At 39.9% G+C, this 23,973-nt stretch overlaps 1 protein-coding gene across 1 annotated transcript in view; it reads right to left on the minus strand.

Moving 5' to 3' along the window:
- Nucleotides 1-23,973, minus strand: part of PLPPR1 (phospholipid phosphatase related 1) — a 290,512-nt gene that overhangs the window by 48,257 nt on the left and 218,282 nt on the right. Inside the window, exon 4 of the mRNA XM_055120712.1 lies at nucleotides 20,616-20,804. Coding sequence (XP_054976687.1) covers nucleotides 20,616-20,804 — 189 coding nt within the window. The remainder of the gene's footprint in view (nucleotides 1-20,615; nucleotides 20,805-23,973) is intronic.

Below are 23,973 nucleotides of genomic sequence, written 5' to 3' on the forward strand. Positions count from 1 at the left end.
TTCAAGGTAAGAGAAGCAAACATTAGAACCACTTTATAAGGTGCTGTGTGGGAACAGTTGGACAAAATTAGAAATATTTGTGCTTAACATCTTTTAGAAATTATAATGCTTTGATGCTCAGACACGGAATTGTTTGGACAGCTTTAAAACGACAGCCTCTCTTCCATGTTTAAGACTTATCTACATAAAAAAATGTAGAAAGGAGTTTTGTAAGTCTTTAATGGGCATGATAGAACTCGGTAATTATTTTTTATCTTAGTGAACAGATGAAAATAAATTCATGCAGGCTCAGAGATATTAAATAAAATTTTCTTGATAGAACTTTCTCTGATATCCATACTTAGCTTAGGTTTTCTTGTTGTACATTAATCTCTTACCTTATGTTTCTACTTTTTATTATCACAAATAATTACATAGTATTATTATGATATGTACTGCCTGCTTTATTCTTGGCTGTAACTCTGTGCCTAGTCCAGTATAATGCATGATATAGTTGTTAATCCATCTTGAATGGATCAGCTTATCATTTTGGTAAAGGTCTTTTAAAGTGCTTTTTAATGAGATAGATTATGAAGAATAAAGTCATTTTATTATTTATCCTTTTGGACTCTGAAAAATATCACTGCCTCTGCGAAGCCTTTGTCAGGTCATTAGGAAAAGACTTTGTCTTGCCCATATAAAACTTTATAGAGTCACTATCCTGAATTTTTCCCAGTTAATTGCAATTATTGTTTGTATCCCCCTTTTCATTTGACTATAATATCCTCTGGCAAATAATGTTGCATTTCTTTGGTGATAATCAAAGGGATTATTAGATAGTAGGTTTTGTTCATATTTTTTGAATGAATTGAAGATTCAATCTCTAAAGCACTTTCTAAGCCTATGGCCCTAATTTCTCTGATGTTGAAAACATCAGAAAATGCTGAATATGGACCAGAAAGCACAAATTATATTGTTTAGGAGTAAATGAAAATCAAGGACTAAGGCATACAAAATCATCTCTTTTAAACTAAATTAATTAATTTGCTGACTCTCATTTTACAGCTTTGGAGTGGCAGATTCCACACTCTCAGAAATGACTGCAGCACAGGAAGAGGTGAATAGATACTTAGTAGGGAAGAAGGGAATATAAAACAATAAGTAGATCACATATGATGTGTTAAAAAGTAAAATCAGGGAAGTGGGATGGAGAATGAACTAAGTATTACTTGTCTGACCCATTTTAGATGCCTAAAACTTTTTTATTTAATAAGAAAGATAGTGTAAAGTGTATAAGTTCTCCATTAGATTCCCTCCACTCATACAGAGGGTAAAAAAGTAAGCAAAAAAGTGAGAAAATCTATATACAGTCTGTTCTTTCTAAAAATATATGTGTGCATGCATGCAAACATTTATACATACACATAAATATAAATTTAGTAAGTCACTCCAAGGCATAGCAGATTAAACACAACTTGACATTCAAAGGGAGTGCAGTTCAAATAAATTTATATGTAAAACAACCTAAGACTCATGCCAAATGCAAAAAAAGCATAAGACCTGTTACTAATAACCAACAACATTCAAGTCACAATTGAGGGGTAGAGCTTAAAATAAAATCAGCAAGAGTATCCCCTTGGGTTCAGAGGAAGGATATATACTAATCTATAAATCCAGAGACTGACCTTGCCTGGATTATATCCAGTGACAATGAATGTTTACATAAGGAAAACAGAAAGAGGGTGAGGATGAGAGTCATTTTATAACTAAAGGGATGATAATTCCCAGCTTTCCGTGAAGAGCATGAGGACCAGAGAAGTTACTGATGAAATAATGCAGTGCTCAGATTCCATTGAGTGGGATGATGTTGCTGATTTTCCTTTATTTTACTAATCACACACATAGGCTATCATCTCACACTGGATGAAGAGATGGGGAAGGAGAGAGGAGGGGTGAAGGAAAAATCACAAGAAGAAAAAAAATCACAGAGAGAGAGAAAGAGAGAGAGAATCATTTTGTGCACTCTGGCAGATTTATGAGTCTGGTTTTGGCAATGGTTAGCTTCCTCCATCTGTATCTTTGCCACACATACTCTGATCGACTATGTTACTTAGGGAGCAGCTGGGGCACGTGACACTCTCCATGTGTTTGGTCCTCGTTGCCCTGTCTATGCTGGCCTTTCTGATTGCTGGCTAGAAAAAACCAAATCATTCAGAGCAAACAAGAATATTCTCTGATGACAAATTATAAGGCCAGACAGACCAGGCTGTGAATGAACAGTAAATGAATTCTAGGGGTGCATTTCTCCCTGCCCCCAAGCTATGATGAATACCGATCCAAGTGACATCAGGACATTTAGAGAAAAATAAATATACTTCATGTAAACAAATAACTTCCACCTTGATGTAGTTGTTTTCAAATAGGACAAAAATAAATGGCAAATAAACAACTTTGAAACAGTGCAGCAGTTGGTGGGTTATCTTTTTTTTCTCCCCCTGTGTGTTATCTTTTAGATTATTTATTCCTCATTGTTTTACAGAATCTCTGGTAAGTGATAAATAAGATATATCACTGTCACTGTCATTGTCATCCCATTTCTCATCAAGTTGCTTGAGCGGGCACTAGTAATATCTCCATTGTGAGACTTGTTATTTTTTTGGCATATCAAATATACCACAGGTAGCTTGCTAGGCTCTGCTGTGGGGGTGGGATACTCTTGATAGCTTGCCGGGCTCTCCAAGAGGGGAGGAGGAATCAAACTCAGGTTGGCCATATGCAAGGCAAACGCCCTACCCGCTGTGCTATTGCTCCAGCATAAATGAAAAAATCATGCATGAATTTTCAGATTTCTAAATATAAACAGTCTTCTGAAAGGTGTATTATAATTTCCTATTATAAGGGGATATAAATGTGGTTGTCGTTAAAAAGGACATCTAGTGTTTCTGGAATATGCTTTTTTAATCACTCCCTGCTATACTCAAGGCTTACTCCTAGCTCTGTGCTCGAGATTATTTTTAGCATATGAAATCTTGGGGTAGGGGTAGGGGGTGGGGTGGGAAGTCATAACTGGGTCAGTGGTGGCGTGCAAGGCAAGCACCTTATCCCCAGGGCTATCTCTCTGGTCCTAGAGTATATGATTTTGGTTAAAATATTTTATCAGGGAGATTTCATTATTTGGCACTGTCAACACTGTTACTATTTCCCAAATATAAATGGAATGGAACTCATAGATTATTTATTTCTGGACATATGACATTACACAAATAACTAAACCTTTCTGATTCTACTTTTCTTTTTATTATTTTGGTCCAGTCACTTACCTTCTCTGGGTCTCAGTTTCTCTGTTATACTAGAAGGCCATTAAGGCGCTGTAGCTTTAACATATTTTGGTTTTGTGCTACATTCAGCAGTGCTTAAGGGCTCCTACTAGTGTGGAACTTGTGGGGAAGAGGGAGTGGGGGTTTCACTCCTGGCAGTGCTCAGGGACCACGTGATGCTGGGGAGAGAACTTAGGCCTCCTGCATCCAAAGTTTGCATTTCAGCCTATTGAATCATATTTGTGGCCCTCTGCCATCTTTGTATTTATGGTAGAAACTAACATTAGATGGTTAGTAAATTGAAACAGAAACCAGGTAATTGAGCTTCACCTTAATTTATTTTGGTGAAGCTCTTCGGGGCTAGCATGGTATATTATGATACTTCTTCTTGTTTTTATTCACTTTTATGATTCTATGGGACTGGAATGATAGCGCAGCAGGTAGGGCGTTCGCCTTGCACGTGGCTGACCTGAGTTTGATTCCTCCGCCCCTCTTGGAGAAGCCTGGCAAGCTACCAAGAGTATCGAGCCCCCACGGCAGAGCCTGGCAAGCTACCCATAGCGTATTCAATATGCCACAACCAGTAACAATCAGTCTCAGAATGGAGACATTACTGGTGCCCGCTCGAGCAAATCGATGAGCAATGGGATGACAGTGACAGTGACGATCTTATGAAACTGTACAGCTACCAAGCCACCTTCTCTTAAGACAATGTGGATGAAAATACACCAGCGTCATCAAATCCTCCATCTTTGTCACCAGGACTCTTAAAAGACAGCAGAGGATGACAAATAGATTTTCCTATTGAGTTTTTGGTATCTTATGCTCTGAGGACAAGAAATTTCTTTGCACAGTTCCTAACTTTAGTAACTATGACATTTTCAGTTCTGGGGTCTTCAGATGTTTCTGACATTCTCCTCTGCAGATTTCTAGAGATAAGAATAGTCCCAGGTTAAAGAGGGTTATGGTGGTTTTGTTATAAAAGTGACCCTGAGAGAGTTTAAATGTAGACTGTGTAACTAGTTCTGACTGTGGACATCTTCACAATCCACTTTAATCTGCATGCTGAGTACCATTGACAAGCCAGAACTGAAGAGAGAGCTGGTCCTCTCACTTAATGAGCTTTGGTTGGTTCAAGAGCACTTGACTCCTGTTTCACTGCAGCTAAGTGTAAGTTGACATTTCTGATGCCTTTTATCGCGCAAGGCTGCTGTGGAATAGAAGCAGTTTGGGTGATGGGATTTTGAAAATCACTTAGCAACAAGGATAGTAAGTATTTTGAGGGCTGGGGTCCCCCATAAGTCTTACTTGGGACAGGGGGCATGTCTATCCTATTTGGGCCACATCTTTACTTGGCACTTGTTTTATTATTTTATTTAAAAAAATTTTTTTTTATTAGTAAATCACTGTGAGGTACAGTTACAAACTTACGAACTTTTGTGTTTGCATTTCAGTCATATAGTGATCGTTTACCCATCCCTCCACCAGTGCCCATTCTCCTCAATCAATGATCCCGGTATCCCTCTCACTTCCCTCACCCGATCCCCCACCACCCTACCTTGCCTCTGCAGCAGGGCATTCCCTTTTTTTCTCTCTCTTTTTGGGTGTTGTAGTTTGCAATAGAGGTATTGAGTGGCCTTCATGTTCGGTCTATAGTCTACTTTCAGCTCACATCTTTCAACCTGAATGGGTCCTCCCAATATCCTCTACTTGGTGTTCCCTTCTCTATCTCAGCTGCCTTTTTCTCCATCATGTGAAGCCAGATTCCAAGCTGTGGGGCAGACCTTATCTCTACTACTCCTTATCTCTACTACTCTTGGGTGTTAGTCTCCCACTCTGTTACTTTATATCCCATAGATGAGTGCGATCTTTATATGTCTGCCTCTCTCTTTTTGACTCATTTCACTAAACAGGATACTTTCCATGTTGATCCACTTATATGCAAATTTCATGACTTCATCTTTTCTAAAAGCTGCATAGTATTCCACTGTGTAGATGTACCAAAGTTTCTTTAACCAGTCATCTGGTTTTGGGCACTCCATTCCCCCCCCACCCAGATTTTGGCTATTGTAAACAATGCTGCAATAAACATACAAATGCCATTTCTACTATACCTTTTTGCCTCTCTGGGATACATTCCCAGGAGTGGTATTGCTGGGTCAAATGGGAGCTCAATTTCTAATTTTTTGAGAATCATCCATATTGTTTTCCAAAAGGGCTGAACCAGTCGGCATTCCCACCAGCAGCGAAGGAGAGTCCCTTTCTCCCCACATCCTCGCCAACACCAGTTGCTTTTGTCCTTACTTGGCACTTATTTTAAGATGCAGTCAAAGGTATCAGTGCCCTTCCAAAACAATGCATCTGCTATGTTTCCCCTCCTCCCTTTTTAGACAGTGGATATAAGAGAAATTAAACTTCAGATTGAGTTAGCTGTAAACTACTCTTTCTCAATAAAAAGAGAATGCATTGTGATCACCAGGTCAACTTACCATCAATATTTTTAAACAAACAATAATTTGCTTTTCAAGAAGATAATGATCAAAACACTTAAATACAATAATCTAGTCACTCTTCACAAGGAGATGCATCTTCTCAATCACATCTCTCTGTGGGATAGCATCAGGAGAAAAATAATCTGTAAAGATGATGTGAAGCACTCCTATTTTGCAGCATGGACAGAAAATGAGAAAATTTCTTTTCCTCAAGTCATTTTTCAAGTCATTCATGGGGATCTTTATAAATCTCTCCCAGACTGTTACATATTGTAAAGATAGCACATTAGCAACAGAAAGCTATGGTCATGCATGACCAAACAAAAATCTACCAAAAATATTTTTAAAAACCCATACAGGAAAAAAAAAAGTTTATGTGAGGATGTGCCAAAAAAACCCATGTTGTGGGGAAAGACTTGAGAGGTAAAGTGTTAACAGGAGTTTCGGCAGATGAGATTGTGGGAGCCTGGGAGAGATTAGGAGGCAGCATGAGGTCCTACAATGTCTCCTTTGCTCGGGCAGCTGCGCCCTTGTCAGGCAGCCAACAGACGCGCATTGAGTGCGCGCTCTGTGACCCACGCTGTGCTCTGCGCTTTTTACATTTGCTGGAAGAGCTTATGGCCCAGAACCCACCCTCGCTCCCAAATGAAGAGTCACAATTTCCTCCAAATTGTCCATTTCCATCAAATTGTACTTGTTTCTTCCTTTCCCAGCACATTCTAAATGAGTCTCTGCCAGGCATGCGTGCTCACTTGCATGCCTGCTACCGAGCTCTTTCAGTGCTCTGGGGCCAGGAGTCACAGCTTCTGCTGCCTCCGTACTAAATACTCCCCTGTCACTTTGTTGTGAGGCCACGACAAAGGTCTAATAGGCACTTTCTCCTGCTTAGTGGCTCTGGGGCTGAGATCAAATAAGGGTAAATCAGATTCTCTGCTGAGTTAAATCCTCTTATCCAAACAGGCTCTCAGCCCTTGAGTAGAGTAGACAGGAGTTGATTCTGGAGGCCTGAGACAGTGGGTGGCCAGAGTTTCCACCTGGTCAGGTAAAGGCATCCTGTAGATTTCTTTGAAGCAGGGGACACCACGTTTGGTTAAACAATCCTAAACACAATATCCCCTTAAGCTCTAACTGTTCCTACGGATCTGGGACAGCTGTGGCCTGGCCCTGTGCAGTTTCTCTCCTGGGACCTTGCCTCAACATGACGCTGATCTTCACTGACAGCAAAGCCCGGGAGAAGAAATAGGAAATGGCAGGACAAACCGAGGGCTGAGTACTTTCTCTCCTGCCTTTTCCGTGCAGCTCTCCTTTTATCAATGGACTTGGTAAAACCTATCCACAAAGACACAATAGAGTGCTAGGTTTTACTACGGTTAAGCATAGGTCTTAAAAAAAAAAAAGAACAACCAAAAAACCCCATGTTGTTATTACTACTACCCAAGAGGAGTCTGGCCTTCTTTCTATTTCTAGAGGAGACAGAAAATGAATATTAAAAGGAATTGAAGCTGGAAGACAAAGCTTTAAAGGGCTGGGAATCATGCTTTGCATGCAGGAGACCTATGTTTGATCTCTAGTACAGCACGGTCGCCCTGAGTACCAAGCTGGAAGTAGCTATAAGCATCACTGGGTATGGACCCCAAAGCCAAAATCAAAAACCAAAACCACCATAATTCTGCACAGGGGGAATCTGACGTTTGGAACTTTCCTTTCAGTTTTATCATGTCTTCTGGAATATTAGAACTGAAAAGATCTTAAAGATCATTCAGCCTAGTCCCTCTTTAAATTTAAAGGCCAGAGAGCCAAGTCTGAGGAAACCACATGACTCGCCAGATGTCCTACTATGACTGAAGGCTGGCAACCTTGCCTCTTTGCATAGATCAAGCCTCAGAAAGGATGACTCTGTAGCATGAACAGAATGAAGGCTGCAAGTGCAGGAGCAGAGGTCATGCTGAGCCACGCACTCATCACAGGGCTCAACAAAGGCTGCTATTGCACAAGGCACACCTCTTTAGGATAGAGCAGAAGAAATGAACACAGCTCCTTCCTCCCAGGAATTGTCAGCGGGAATCAGAAGAGTTCTGCTTTGTGTCCTGCTGTTGCTTATTTTCAGGGTTTGGGAAAAGATCAAGCTCTATCAGCAAGGTTCCAAAGCCATATGACTCTCTGCCTTTAACCCATCAGCTGCAATCAACCCTGGTTGCTCGCGATGCTTCTCATTTGAGAGAAAAATGAAAGTGGGAGCAAATGGGTGGCCATCTGTCCAATCACATGCAGAACTAGCTGGAACCTTTAGCAAGTCAGTTAATGCTGTCAAGTCTTGATATTTTCAACTTAACATAAAAGGAGTTGGATGCCCACTCACTTTATCTATGAAGAGATACTCCCTTTCTACTTGACTGGGTTATTGGGTTGTGGTGAGCATAAATTAGACAAGGACTACAGAATACATGTAAACAAAAAGAGGACATTCTTACCATTATCATTTACAGACTATATCTGGGGGTCCTGCTAGTATTATTGATTGGCTACATATTTTACCTGGTCAATCAGGGCTTCACAACTGAGAGTCAGAATAGTACCATAGGTTCTCAGCTCACAGTCCACCCATGCCAATGTGTATCATTTGGGGAAAGGAATTGGTGGAAGAGAGATGATCAGAATCTGTAATCTTTGAGGGGAGAGTTGTTGCTGGCAATCTTAGAATAAAAAACCTATCATTTTTGCTGAGAGAGAAGAGAAAATGCTTCACAAAATTCTGCTTTTCTATTTTTGGCTGCACATTTTTTTAATTAGAATTAATATTCAAGTCTTGTTAAAGTTTCGTCATCTCCTAATTATTCCCAGGAGAACTAGAACATGCATTTTGTTTTAAAATTATCTTTCAATTTGGGAATAATACATTCATCTAGAATTTGAAAATATACATAAAACATAAAAGTAAAGAAAAATTAACTTTATTACTAGGTCTTGGAGATTATAGCTATATCTTTTATTTAAAAAATGTTTTTAGGGGCTGGAGTGATAGCACAGTGGGTAGGGCATTTGCCTTGCACACGGCCGACCGGGGTTCGATTCCCAGCATCCCATATGGTCCTCTAAGCACTGCCAGGAGTAATTCCTGAGTGCAGAGCCAGGAGTAACCCCTGTGCATCGCCGGGTGTGACCCAAAATGCAAAAAGAAATGCTTTTAAGTTTATGTTATTACTAGTGTTTTAATCTATAACTATAAATCATGGGTTTTTCTTACAAGATACACAAGGGACAATTTTTGGGTCTATGAAATATTCAGACCCCAGACAACCACAAGCAACATTTGTCACTGGTATGTTTGGAAGGAAACAAGACTCGTAAATGACCAGTATTACATGATCTCCTTCAGTATGTGTCTTTGCTGTGGTCAAACAGAGCAGTACAGCTAAGGGACAAGAACAGCAGATACATTGGAGGATCAGGGGTCATGGTGCTTAAAAGTCTCATTGTCCTTGATTGATCCCCTGTTCTGTGAATAATTGTTATAAAAACATAGACTGCAAATCTCCTTCCGAATTAGTGTTTTCATAACCTTTGGATAAATTCCTAGGAGTGGTATGCTGGACCATAAAGAATTTCCATTTTTATTTTTATTTATTATTATTATTTTTCGCTTTTTGGGGGTCACTCCCGCCATTGCACAGGGGTTACTCCTGGCTCATGCACTCAGGAATTACTCCTGGCAGTGCTCGGGGGACCATATGGGATTCTGCGAATCAAACCCGGGTCGACTGCATGCAAGACAAATGCCCTACCCGCTGTGCTATTGCTCCAGCCCTCCCTCCCTCCCCCCCCCCCCGCATTTTTTATTTTGATTTTTGATTTTTTTTTCAAAATTTTTCACTCTGCAAGTGACTGATGTCTCTGAGAGGATGCTTTTATTTTATTTTTTATTTTTTTGCTTTTTAGGTCACACCCGGCGATGCACAGGGGTCACTGCTGGCTCTGCACTCAGGAATTACCCCTGGCGGTGCTCAGGGAACCATATGGGATGCTGGAAATCGAACCCAGGTTGGCCACGTGCAAGGCAAACGCCCTACCCGCTGTGCTATCGCTCCAGCCCCGCATTTTTAATTTTTAAAAGGCATATTCATACTGCACTCCAGAGAGGTACCATATAGAAATAAAAAAACTAACTCCTAGACTTGGTAAAATCAGGGATGGTTACTAGAAAGTTAGGGGAGGAGAGTGGCAGGAATGAGGCATGAAATTAAGCCCCCCAATACTAAAATTATAACACAACAATAAGTCAGTGGGGAAAAAATGTCTCCTGTGCTAAAGGCATGATTATATGGAGCAGCAACCCCACAAGCATAGCTTCCAAGGTCCTGCAATAAATATACTGTTTCCAGCATCACTGCACTTGGAAATCATAGCCTGGCACCTATTCAAGTAATTATACTTCTCTGAATTCAAATGCAATTCAATCAACGTATCAACTTTCTTGACACACATCCTGTTTTTCTTTTTCTCAGGATATAGAGCCAGAAAATTAAAGTTAGATTCTTTTATAGAAGAAAAAAAGATTATACCCACAAATTTCCAGCCTCTACAAATAACTTAATATTAGAACACAAGCATGTTTCATTGATGTTAAAGATGTGTCCAAACGTAACTATCCCATAAGATATTTGCTTAATTCTCTGGTACTGTGCATTTAACTAGCTCCAAGGTTTACATTATTAAAACTATTGCAAGAGCAGCAAGGTCAAAAAAAGAAATCATATACAAAGGAGCACCCCTTAGATTCACAGCAGACCTATCAGAGGAAACCCTCCAAGCCAAAGACAATGGTGGGATATAGTGAAAGAACTCAATGAAATGAACGCCTCACCACAAATACTTTATCTGGCTAAGCTCTCACTCAAACTCGGAGGAACCATACACAATTTCATGGATAAACAAGAACTAAGGAACTTCATAGACTCAAAACCAAACTTAAAAGAAGGACTAAAAGGGCTCCTGTAAGAAAAGAAAAACCCCTACAAGCACAACAAACTCCTACAGAAAGATGGCACAAAACGCCACGACAATAATCTCTCTCAATGTCAATGGTCTAAACGCACCCATCAAGAGACACAGGGTGGCAAAATGGATTCAGAAACTGAACCCAGCATTCTGCTGCCTACAAGAAACACATCTGAATGGTCAGAGCAAACACAGACTCAAAGTCAAAGTGTGAAAAACAATCCTTCAAGCAAACAACTCCCACAAAAAAGCTGTGGTGGCCATACTAGTATCGGACAATATAGATTTCAGGTTGAAAAAGATTAGAAGGGACAGAGGAGGCCATTTCTTACTAATCAAGGGATACACACAGCAGGAAGAACTAACACTCCTAAACGTATATGCCCTTAATGAAGGACCAGTGAAATACTTAAAACAACTGCTAACAGATTTTAGAGAGGACATCACTAGCAACACAATAGTAGTTGGAGACTCCAACAATTGCCTTATCACCTCTGGATAGATCAACAAGATCAAAACTCAGCAAGGAAACAATGGCCTTGAAGGAAGAAATAGAAGAGAGAGAGCTAATAGATCTATACAGGGCTTTGCATCCCCATAAAAAAGAATACACATTCTTTTCCAGTGCACACGGAACATTCTCCAAAATAGATCATGAGCTGGGCCACAAAGCATACCTCCATAGAATCAGGAAGATAGAAATTGTATCAACTATCTTCTTAGACCATGATGCACTGAAGATAGAAATTAATCATGCACAGATACTGAGGACCAAACCATACACCTGGAAATTAAACAACTCGATGTTGAACAATGAATGGGTCAAGGAGGAAATCAAGGAAGAAATCAAAAGGTACCTGGAAACAAATGAGAATGAAGACACAAGCTACCAGAACCTGTGGGACACAGCTAAAGCTGTGTTAAGGGGAAAATTTATAGCTCTGCAAGCATAACTCAGGAAGGAATAAAGGGCCCACATAAATAACCTGACCTCACAGCTCAAGACCTTAGAAAAGGACCAACAAAGGGAGCCCAAACCAGGCAGAAGGAAAGAAATAATAAAACTTGAGCAGAAATCAATGATATGAAAACCCCAAAAACAATCCGAAAGATCAATGAATCTAAGAGCTGGTTCTTTGAGAGAATAAATAGGATTGATAAACCACTAGCAAGACTCACAAAGAAAGAGAGAGAGAGTACTCTAATAAACCGAATCAGAAATGAAAGGGGGGGGGACATCACAACAGAAACCAAAGAAATTCAAAAGATCATCAGAGACTACTTCGAAAGTCTGTATGCTACAAAACAAGAGAATCTAGAAGAAATGGATAAATTCCTGGATTCTTATAGCCTCCCAAGGCTGAACCAAGATGATTTGGAATACCTGAATAGACCCATTACTATCAAGAAAATTGAAACTGTAATCAAAATCTCCCCAGAAACAAAAGTTCAGGTCCAGATGGATTCACTAGTGAATTCTTCCAAACATTTAAAGCGGACCTATAGCCAATTCTTCTCAAGCTCTTCCAGGAAATTGAAGAAACAGAAACACTCCCAGACAGTTTCTATGAGGCACATATCACCCTAATATCAAAACCAGAGAAACCACAAAAAGAAAACTACAGACCGATATCTCTGATGAACACAGGTGCGAAGATCCTTAACAAAATATTAGCGAATAGAATCCAGCAACTCTTCAAAAAGATCATACACCACGACCAAGTGGGATTCATCTTGGGGATGCAAGGATGGTTCAACATTCGGAAGTCAATCAACATAATCCACCATATCAACAAAAGAAAAGATAAAAACCATATGGTCATATTAATAGATGCAGAGAAAGCATTTGACAAGATCCAGCACCCGTTCATGATGAAAACACTCACCAAAATGGGCATAGAAGGGAATTTCCTCAATAATAATAAATAATTATTATTTATTTATATATATCAAAGCCATCTACTACAAGCCTATAGCAAGCATTATCCTCAATGGGGAAAAAACTAAGGGCCTTCCCTCTAAGATCAGGGACAAGGACAAGGCAAGGATGCCCACTCTCACTACTTCTGTTCAATATAGTACTAAAAGTACTTGCAATAGTGATTAGGCAAGAAAAAGACATTAAGGGCATCAATATAGGAAAGGAAGAAATCAAACTCTCACTATTCACAGATGATATGATATTATATTTAGAGAACCCCAAAACCTCTACCAAGAAACTCCACAAAACAACACACTCATATAGTAAAGTCGCAGGCTATAAAATCAATACCCAAAAGTCCATGGCTTTCTTATATGCAAATAATGAGAGAGAAAAAAGTGATATGAAAAGAGCAACCCCGATCACAATCATGTCTCAGAAAATCAAGTACCTCGGAATCAACTTAACTAAGGAGGTGAAGGACCAGTACAGAGAAAATTACAAAACATTACTTCACGAAATAAAAGAGGACACGAGGAAATGGAAGCACATCCCCTATTCGTGGATTGGGAGAATTAGCATTGTCAAAATGGCATTACTTCCCAAAGCATTATACAGATTCAATGCGATCCCTATAAGGATACCCATGACATTCTTCAAGGAAGTGGACCAAACACTCCTAAAATTCATATAGAACAACAAACACCCATGAATAGCTAAAGCAATTTTGGGGAAAAGGAAGATGGAGGGCATCACCCTCCCCAACCTCAAGCTCTACTACAAAGCAGTAATAATTAAAATTGCATGGTACAACAAAGGCAGAGCAGTAGACCAATGGAACAGGTTAGAATACCCTTACACAAAACCTCAAATATATGATCATCTAATCTTTGATAAGGGAGCAAGAAATGTAAAGTGGAGCAAAGAAAACCTCTTTAACAAATGGTGCTGGCAACACTGGACAGCTACATGCAAAAAAAATGGGCTCAGACTTATACCTAACACCATGCACAAAAGTCAGATCAAAATGGATTAAAGGGCCTCAACATTAGACCAGAATCCATAAGGTACATTGAAGACAAGGTCGGCAAAACCCTCCACAACATTGAAGCTACAGGTATATTCAAAGAGGACTCGCCACTGACCAGGTAAGTGGAAACAGAGATAAACAAATGGGACTATCTTAAACTGAGAAGCTTCTGTACCTCAAAAGATACAACCACCAGAATACAAAGACAGTCTACAGAATGGGAAAGGATATTCATCCAATACCCATCGGATAAGGGGTTGATATCAAGGATTTACAAGGCACTGGTTAAGCTTCACAAGAAGAAATCATATAACCCCATCAGAAAATGGGGCGATGGTGTGAGATGATATCTCATTATTGTTTTGATCTGCATCTCCCTGATGAGTAGTGATGTCGAGCATTTTCTCATGTGCCTCTCAGCCATTTGGATTTCTTCTTTGGGGAAGTTTCTGTTCATTTCATCACCCCATTTTTTGATCGAGTTAGTAGTTTTCTTCTTGTGGAGTTCAACCAGTACCTTGTATATCCTTGATATCAACCCCTTATCGGATGAGTATTGGGTAAATATCCAAAACCTCATGGCTGCTATAGTGGCCACACGACCTCATAAGTCTTCATTCTCAGCAATGGAAAACAAATTACCAAATGCTTCCTTTCCAGCAGGTCTCACTTTTTTGAGGGGGGGGACTCCAAACAATAATAGTGAGTTTTTTGTTTAAATATTGAATGTAATCAAAGTAAAGAGAGAGTAAAATGAAATTTATTAGCTACACAGGCGGGGTGGGGGGCTGAGGGGCTGGGGGGTGGGGGGAGGTTTACTGTGGTTCTTGGTGGTGAAATATGTGCACTGGTGAAGGGATGTGTGTTTGAGCATTGTGTAACTGAGACTTAAGCCTGAAAGCTTTGTAACTTTCCACATGGTGATTCAATAAAATAAATAAATTTAAAAAAAAGAAGAAAATGGGGCGATGAAATGAACAGAAAGTTTCTCAAGGAAGAAATCCGAATGGCTAAAAGACACATGAAAAAATGCCCCTCATCACTAATCATCAGGGATATGCAGATCAAAACAACAATGAGGTACCATCTCACACCACAGAGACTGGCCCACTTCCAAAAGAACAAAAGTGACCGGTGTTGGCGTGGATGTGGGGAGAAAGGGACTCTCCTACACTGCTGGTGGGAATGCCGACAGGCTCAGCCCTTTTGGAAAACAGTATGGACGCTTCTCAAAAAGTTAGAAATTGAGCCCCCATTTGGCCCAGCAACACCACTTCTGGGAATACATCCTGGAGATGCAAAAAAGTATAGTAAAAGTGACATCTGCACCTATATGTTCATTGCAGCACTATTCTCAATAGCCAGAATCTGGAAAAAACCTGAGTGCCCAAGAACAGATGACTGGTTAAAGAAACTTTGGTACATCTACACAATGGAATACTATGCAGCTGTTAGAAAAGATGAAGTCATGAAATTTGCATATAGGTGGATCTACATGGAAAGTATCATGATAAGTAAAATGATTCAGAAAGAGAGGGACAAACAGAGAAAGACTGCACTCATTTGTGGAATATAAAGTAACAGAATGGGAGACTAACACCCAAGAATAGTAGCAATAAGTATCAAGAGGAGTACTCCACAGATTAGAAGCTCACCTCACATGGTAGTTGAAGAAGCAGCTCTGATAGAGAAGGGATCACCAAGCAAACGGTGCTAGGAGGGCCCACTAGGGATGGGAGATACATGCTGAAAATAGACTATAGACCGAACAAGATGCCTACTTAATACCTCTGTAGCAAACCACAACACCCAAAAAGAGAGAACGAGCAAATGGGAATGTCCTGTCACAGAGGCAGGGTGGGGTGAAGGGGACAGGGTGGGGGTGGTGGGAGGGATGCTGGGACCATTGGTGATGGAAAATGGGCACTGGTGGAGGGATGGGCACTCGATCATTGTATGACTGAAACGTAAGCATGAAAACCTGTAAGTCTGTAACTGTGTCTCATGGTGATTCACTAATAAAATAAAATTAAATTAAAAAAAAGAAAAATAGAAAAAAATAAAACTGTTGCAAGGAGTGGGTTGGTACTGGGGGAATAACTCAAAGGGAAAGCTCATGCTATATATGTAGGAAGGTTGGGTTCAATTCTAGCACCTCATGCTCTCTGAACACCTGTAGGAGCAACTTCTGAGACTTGGAGTATCCCCAAGCACCACCAGATATGTCCCCCAAACCAAAAAAACAATAATAAAGTCCACTGCTTAAGAGGACTGGTCAGTGGTAGGAAGCATGCCACAATTGCAATGGCGGGTGGGAGGGTTGCAGTTAGGACATTGAAAGGACCACTGTGATAACAGACTTTGGACAAAGCTTGAGTCTGAGGCAGGTAGAGGGATATACATTATACCCCTTCAGAAACAGCATTGCAAACCATAGTGTCTAAGGTAAAAAAGGAAAAATAAAAGAAGAAAAGTGTCTGCTATAGAGGCAGGCTGGGAAGTGGGTGGTAGGGAAACTGAGGACATTGGTAGTGGGAAATGTACACTAGTGAAGGGAGAGGTATTGGAATATTGTATGACTGAAACTTAATCATGAACAACTTTGTAACTGTGTATCTCTTGGGGATTCAATGAATTTTTTTAAAAACTACTGCTCAGATGAACACACTTAAATCTGAAAACATTATATAAAATGGATTATTTCCTTAAAGATTACTTCAGGGAATGAAATTGATGGTGGCTGTGAAGTTTATGAAAGTCAATATATCATTGACAAGCTGCTAGCTGGAAGAAAAAAAATCAGTCTACACTGAGACTAGAACTGTATAAAAGAATCTGTACCTTCAATAATATGGACAGTATTGTTTTTATATGGGTAAATTATCAATTTTTCAAGCTTTGATGGTCAGGAAGGTGGCCAAGTGGTAGACTGCACACCTAGTATGTGCAAGGCCTGTGTGTGAACCCCAGCACTGCATGTCCACACAGACCCATAGCCAGATGACTATGATAACAGACTTTGGACAAAGCTTGGGTGACACCGGCAGTTCATGAGTATTGTTTGGTGTCCTGTGAAAAATTACTCTGGTAATTGATGAGTTAAGAAATGTTTATATGTACTCGGTCAATTTATTGTTTACTTAATTTTTTTCTTGTATTTTCCCATCTTATTTTGGAAAGCTCATCTTTTAAAGTACTAAGGGCACTCATTTGTATTTCAATCTTGTATGTGGAGTTTTTTTGTGATCATTTTACTTATGATAGAAAGGCTTATATTTTAAGACAGTTATCAATACTTTTCTATGTGCTGGAACCAGCATTCCCAAGTGAGATTGTGATTTTTGTTGAGGACAATTTTGTGAGTGTGTATGTAAGTTTTCTGACATCCATATTTTGCTTGTTCTGGAATGTGCATTGCAAATATTTTAATTAGTTTTTTAAAAATTTTATTGAATTACTGTGAAATAGTTACAAGCTTTCATGTTTGGGTTACAATCACACAATGATCAAGCACCCATCCCTCCACCAGTGCACATTCCCCACCACCAATATCCCTGGTATACCCCCCCTTTCCCACCCTCCCCCTGCCTCCATGGCAGACAGTATTCCCCATACTCTCTACTTTGGGGCATTATGGCTTGCAACACAGACACTGAGAGATCATCATGTGTGGTCCATTATCTACTTTCGGCACACATCTCCCATCCTGACTGATTCCTCCAACCATCATCTTCTTAGTGATCCCTTCTCTATTCAATCTGCCTTCTCCCCTCCTCTCATGAGGTAGACTTCCAACTATGGGGAAATCCTCCTGGCCCTTGTTTTTACTGTCCTGGGTGTCAGCTTCATGTGATGTTATTCTATACTCCACAAATGAGTGCAGTCCTCCTATGTCTGTCCCTATCTTTCTGACTCATTTCACTTAGCATGATACTCTCCATGACTGTCCATTTATAAGCAAATTTCATGACTTCATCTCTCCTAACAGCTGCATAGTATTTCATTGTTAGATATACCAAAGTTTCTTTAACCAGTGATCTGTTCTAGGGCACTTGGGTTGTTTCCAGATTTTGGCTCTTGTGAACAGTGTTGCAATGAACATATAGGTACAGATGTCATTTCTACTGTGACTTTTTAAGTATCTGCAAAAGTTAGTACAGTTACAAGATTTTTATTTCTTAAAATTTATTTATGTGTTGTTTTGGGCCACATCCAGAGGTTCTCAGGGTTTACTCCTGGCTCTATGCTCAGGCATTACTTCAGGGAGGGCTTGGGGAACCATATATAGTGCTGGGATAAAATCCAGGTTGGCTATAAGCAAAGAAAGCACTTTAGCCCCTGTACCACCTCTCCAGTCATCTGTTTCTTGAAAACTAATGGAACTGTACCTTATGTTTATTTTGCAAGGTTTATTCTATTCATTCACATATTTTGCATATTTAACTTTTAACAAATTTTGAAGACATTTTAATTGTTGTCAAGAATATAAATTTTGAGATTTAATAACTTATTTAATTGAATTTATAATATAAGTAATATGCAGACTTTTATAGATTTATACATCTTTGTTCACATTATATATTCTTCCATTTACTTTTTTTTCTTTTATTACTTCTGCCTCTCAGTATATTAGACTAGTGAAGGGAGGGGGTCTAAATTTTACTTTTCAAAGAAGTAGCTCTTGGGACTAGGAAGTTAGAACAGAAATTAGGGTGCATACCAGTTGATCCATGGTATTGCATTGTCTCCAGCCCCCCCCAAACATTGCTGGGGTGGTTCTGCTAGCCCCCAAGAACTACTTCAGTGGCTCAACAAGTCCCTAGCATCCCAGGGCCCTTGTACCATCACATTATTGGCCTTTTTGCATCACACTGCCCACCCAGTTGGACAAAAATTGTGGAGAATGTTCCCCAGACCACTCCCCATAAGAACTGCTTGGGAGGTTCTCCCTCCCAAAACTATAACAACAAAAGAAGAAGCTCTTGATTTTATTTATTGATATTATCATTTTATGATCTGTTAATTTTTTATGAATGTTGTTCATCTTTTTCCTTTGTGTTATTAGATTTTTAATAGAAAACAATTCTATAATTACACTATATAATTTTAAGAGAACTAAGGCAATGGTATTTCCTTGCACTTGGAAGAAAAGAGAAAATTGGATTTGTAAATTAATGGATCACTTCAGATATATATATATATATTTGTATAAATACATCATAAAATGATACACTAATGGGACAGGAACGAACCAGCATGTGATTCTAGACTAAATCCATTGCCTGCAGGGAGAGCCACCATTGAACCATTCTGGACACAGCTCAGTGGGACCTCCTGGTTTTATCTGGGGGCTTGAGTGTGTCACATTTTTATATATGTAGAAGTGAACTTTGAATATTCATCAGGTTCCTAGAGGAGGTAAGAAAAGATAAGGAAGCTAAGATGGATACCATGATCAGCCTTCCGTTGTTCTAAAGAGGAGTGGGTTCCAGGGTTCTCCATGGCATCTCATTCTCTTCAGGCAGAGGACCTGGCTCTGTGAGCCTTAAAAAGGCAAAGAACAGTTTCCAACCAGGTCCTCCCTTACTTCTCACCTCTGAGGATATGCCAGATACTGCACTAAATCACATGGGCAAATGAGTTTATTTAAGTCTTGTGACAACTCTATAAGTAGGCAGTTACAACTTCCACGTTTATGTGGCACTGGGGAGTGGGGGAGTGGGAGGCTGTAGAGTGACTTGCTAAAAAAAAGTCACATAGCTATGATGCCATGCACATTGGGTGGCAAATTTTGTCATCAATAATACAGATAGATCATGTTGTGTTTCATCAAAGCTGACTTTAATTCCAACAACAGCCTTGATTATTTGGGGAGTTTGTTGAATCCAGGATTGATGAGTCCAATGATCAAAATGTGATAAAAGTACTAGGATTCACATGTTCATGATATAGCTTCTCAACATTCTATTGCATTTGTCATCTTAAAGCAAGCAAAGATTTTCACAGAAAACAATTATTAAACAGAATATTCAATGATCCATATATTCCCCTGCATGTCAGTCAGCAATGTTACTCCTGCCCCAGAAAGAAGGCAAAGAGAGACAGGTAGGAGAAATGATGACTGAAAATTGCATACCAAATAATCTTATCTTTTAGCAAATTTAAACCTATGACTGTTCATTTAAAAACCCTCTCCAAAAGTCAGTTTCCAAAAGGAAAGTCCATTAAATAATTATACAGATAATTCAGATCTGCAAGCCTTATACTTTCAAGACATTTCTCCTAGAGACTATCTGGTTGTCATTTTTTTCTTTTGCCTCATGAGAGAAGAATGAAATGAATGAAAGTAAGGGTGCAGTATAATTGAATGAGGTGCAGTGTGAATAGGGCTACAGACATCAAGAATGAGTCCCAGCCAACTTCAGGTCAGACGATCCCTCTCATCTCTGGCATCTCTGGATGTTCAAGCAGAACAGCAGGAGGTACAGACCTTGGGGGATTCTATTGCTCTCTGATCTGAGTCTTTACATCAGCATCAGGCTTTATATTCAAGCCCTTTCCTGAATACACAGCACACACAGGAGAGTTTTTCAAGAACATAACAACTCCTCTGAACACATTAGCCAACCATGCCTGTTGATTTATGATATTTACATATGCTTTCAATATGTACATTTAAACTCAGAGGAAAAAAACCACATGTATAAGAAAAGGGCTATGTTAATGAAATTTTATACCGAGTCCCACTCCCTGTGTACTGGCTGTAAGAGAAATCCCTTTGACAAGGCTCTGGTGAATGTCCAGGAAGAGAGGAAAGAGGAGAGACAGACAGGAAATGCTGTTTGGTACTGGACAATAAAGAAGTCTATTTCTGTACTTACAATAGCAGTTGGGGTGGCAGCCAGCACACAATAGAGCACCAGAGGGGTGATGAAGCTTTCTTCCTCTGTCCCTGGGTAAGGCTTCATTAAGTCTCCATCCTGACAGAAGAATCCTTGGATATGCACCTGAAAAGTGTCAGTGCATTCGAAGTAGTAGGCAAGCAGCACTGTCCCGGCCATGATGACAAGCTGAAAATACAGCATGGCCACAGAGAGACATTAGCAGGGCTTTGGAGCAGCGTTCGCCCCCCAGAGCACACTCCCTCCATCACCCCAACAGCTCTCCTGGGATTGCAATTGGCGAGTGTGTGTGTGCCTGGCTCAGCTCTGGGCCGGGGGAGTGTGTGCTTGCTCGGCTGCCTCATGACATCTGTTATATAAACCTCCCAGCAAATAATGAACAGCTCCCATCTGAGAGGCGGACCACAAAAAGGCTTGTGGAGAGACCCAGCTTCTGTTGCCGCCTCCTCAGAGGCTGTCTGGGTACCAGGGCACTCAGGATGGGGATGAAAAGTTCCAAAGGTGGTGGCATAAGGACCAGAAAAATGTAGCTGTGGGATCCATTCATGAGAAATTGTATAAAAACTTAGAGCTAAACTTACCTGTTACAAAATATCAGAGCTAGTGAATCATGAATAAATAAACAAATGAATATATAAGGAAGTAAAGTGTAGAAGGAGAAATGGAGGAATTTCAGAACCATACTCTAAATTATGGGCAGGATGAAAACACTGCACAGATACTGTGCATCAGTTATAACTTTCAGCCCTTTCCAAAGTAGTTTTTGCCTTTATTTCAAAGTATTTCAAAATACTTTGGTAAGCCAAGAACTTTGATGATGGTTTTATATTTTTATAAATATATATCCTTCAAAAAAACTGGATGTAAAAAAGATGACAATTATTCTTTAATTTTGATACATAAATGCTGTAGATACTCACCAAAGTTTAGATACAGCCTTTAGCAGGCATAGGAATTAGGAAATATGAAAATGCCAACAATATGTTTCCCATTCATATTTGTAAAACACAAAAATGTCAAGATCAGATAGTGATAAGGGTAGATGGAAAACAATTCCTAGAGGAAATTACAGAAAATTTAACTAAAAGAGATCACAAGGATATTCCCATACAATTACTTTATTTCACACATGAGAACACTAATGCCCAGTTAGGATATTGACCACTGCTAGACAGTGCCACAAATGCATTCAAATACTCTGAGGTTGTGCATCAGCAAAGCAGAAAAGAATGAAACAGAAAAACTGGGTTAAAAGCATCATAATATAATCACGATGGGAAGAAAGCAGAAATTGGTAGAATAACTTCATACATCTTTTATGGCTTAAAATGCTTTTATTTGAAAATATCTATAGGACAGTGAGAGTAAAACCATAACCTTTTCAGAATTTGGGAAATCCAAAGTTCTTATTCTAACCTAAGGACTTGCAAGACTGTGATGTATAAATTCAGACAGAGAGAATACAGAGGAGTTCCAGAGATGATTTGAATGGTCAGAAGTTGTGACGGAAGGTACACTGGATAGAGGGTAGCAAGATCACATAGCTTGTCAGGGTTAAATGCAGAACTAGAAATCCTCATTTTCTGACTCCAGCATGAAAGAATTTTCATCCTGATAGCAAAACTGCCTCCTATACAAAAGCATGAGGGGAAATAAAGAAGGTCTGCACAGAGAGGAACTGTTTGCATTTTGATTTACCATCCTATCCATTTTTTCAGTCACAACACATGAAGCAGAGCTTTAAATCTGGCCCCACTCTTTAAAACCAGGTATAATATCTGTATTTCTAGGGAATGTCCTTGGTGACTCAGAGAAAAATGTGGTGTCAGGGATCAAATCCAAGCCTACAACAGGCAATGCATAAGTACCAATCCTTTTAGCGATCTCCCTGGCCCCCTAATTTGTGTGTAGTATTTGTGTGATATGGGGGTGTAACCTAAATCTCCTGCATGTAAGGTGATCTACCATATAAACACATCTCCAGTCTCAAATACATTATTTTTTGAAATTTTGGGTTAATTTTGATTAATAGTATTTACCCCACTCTTTCATTTCCCTCATTTTAATGTGTCATTCTTCGTTTCAGAAGCCTTGAGAAATCTCCCTGTAGTGTAACTCAGGTACAAACTCCTAACCACCCTACTATAAAGGTCTTTTGTTTTTCACCTAAACCTATCTCCACCTGTCTCTCTTGATCTATGGGAATCACATTTCCTATACACAGTTCCATAAATTATTTGTTTCTGGCTCCCAGGGATTGATTCTTTAACAATCTAGCATTTTCTAGTGTACCTTCTGTCACAACTTCTGACCATTCAAATCATCTCCAGAACTCCTCTGTGAATTCTCTGTGTCTGAATTGTACACATCACAGGTAAATTGCAAGCCATCAAACCTCATACCTCTCTGGTTGGAAGTATCTGGCCCATTAACATTCCTTTATGCAGCAGGGAAGAAACTTGATAAGTATGTTTTCTATAAGAATGAAAGACACAGACTGGAGAGAGGTATGTTGGAGAGATACTACAGTGGTTAAGGTGCTTGCTTTGCATGAAGCTGAACCAGGTTCAATCTCTGGCACCACGTAGTCCCCTGAAAACCACTCGATACATTGGAGGCCTTCTGAGCAATGTTGAGTACAGCCGGACAGGCCTCTAAACACCACTGGGTGTGACTTTGCAGGTCTTCAATAACTGCAAGATTAGCTGGGTACCAGCTGGGTACCAGCTGGGTACCAGCTGGGTACCCAGTACCACAGATTCTGAGCAGCGCTGCATCCTTGAATTGAACTGAGTTGGCCAAGAATCCCCAGGAGGGGCCTCAAGCCTTCAGAGCAGGACTTGGGAATCCCCCTTACCTGCAAAAAGAAAAGAAGACAAAAAGAGAAAAAGAGGGGCAAGTGCTCAAAAGCTGCCCCCATGAGTGGGTTCTCTTGCCTTGGCTTGGGTGGTTTATAGAGACCAGACCACGATGTTTCTATTTATTTTGTGTTTGGTAATGAGGCAACTTGATGGAAAGGATCCTGATACTGTTATGAATGATCTGGAGTCAACAAGCAGGAAAACAAGCAGGATCTCTGGGAACATTCTGGATAAAACAAAAACAAAAGGAGGGGTCTAGTTTTTTCTACTGAGGAACAGAAATGATATTTTATTGAGTGCCTTTGTGCTCCTACTTCCATTTACAAAAGGAAGAGTTGGGCTGGAATGACAGTACAGGGGTTAGAGTGCTTGTCTTTGCACGCAGCTGACCCAGGTTTGATCCTTGGCACCCAATATGGTCCCTGGAGCCCCAGCAGGAGCAATTCCTAAGTGCAGAACCAGGAGTAAGTCCTGAG

The sequence above is a fragment of the Sorex araneus genome, chromosome 1, assembly GCF_027595985.1.
Source record: "Sorex araneus isolate mSorAra2 chromosome 1, mSorAra2.pri, whole genome shotgun sequence".
Classification (NCBI taxonomy): domain Eukaryota; kingdom Metazoa; phylum Chordata; class Mammalia; order Eulipotyphla; family Soricidae; genus Sorex; species Sorex araneus.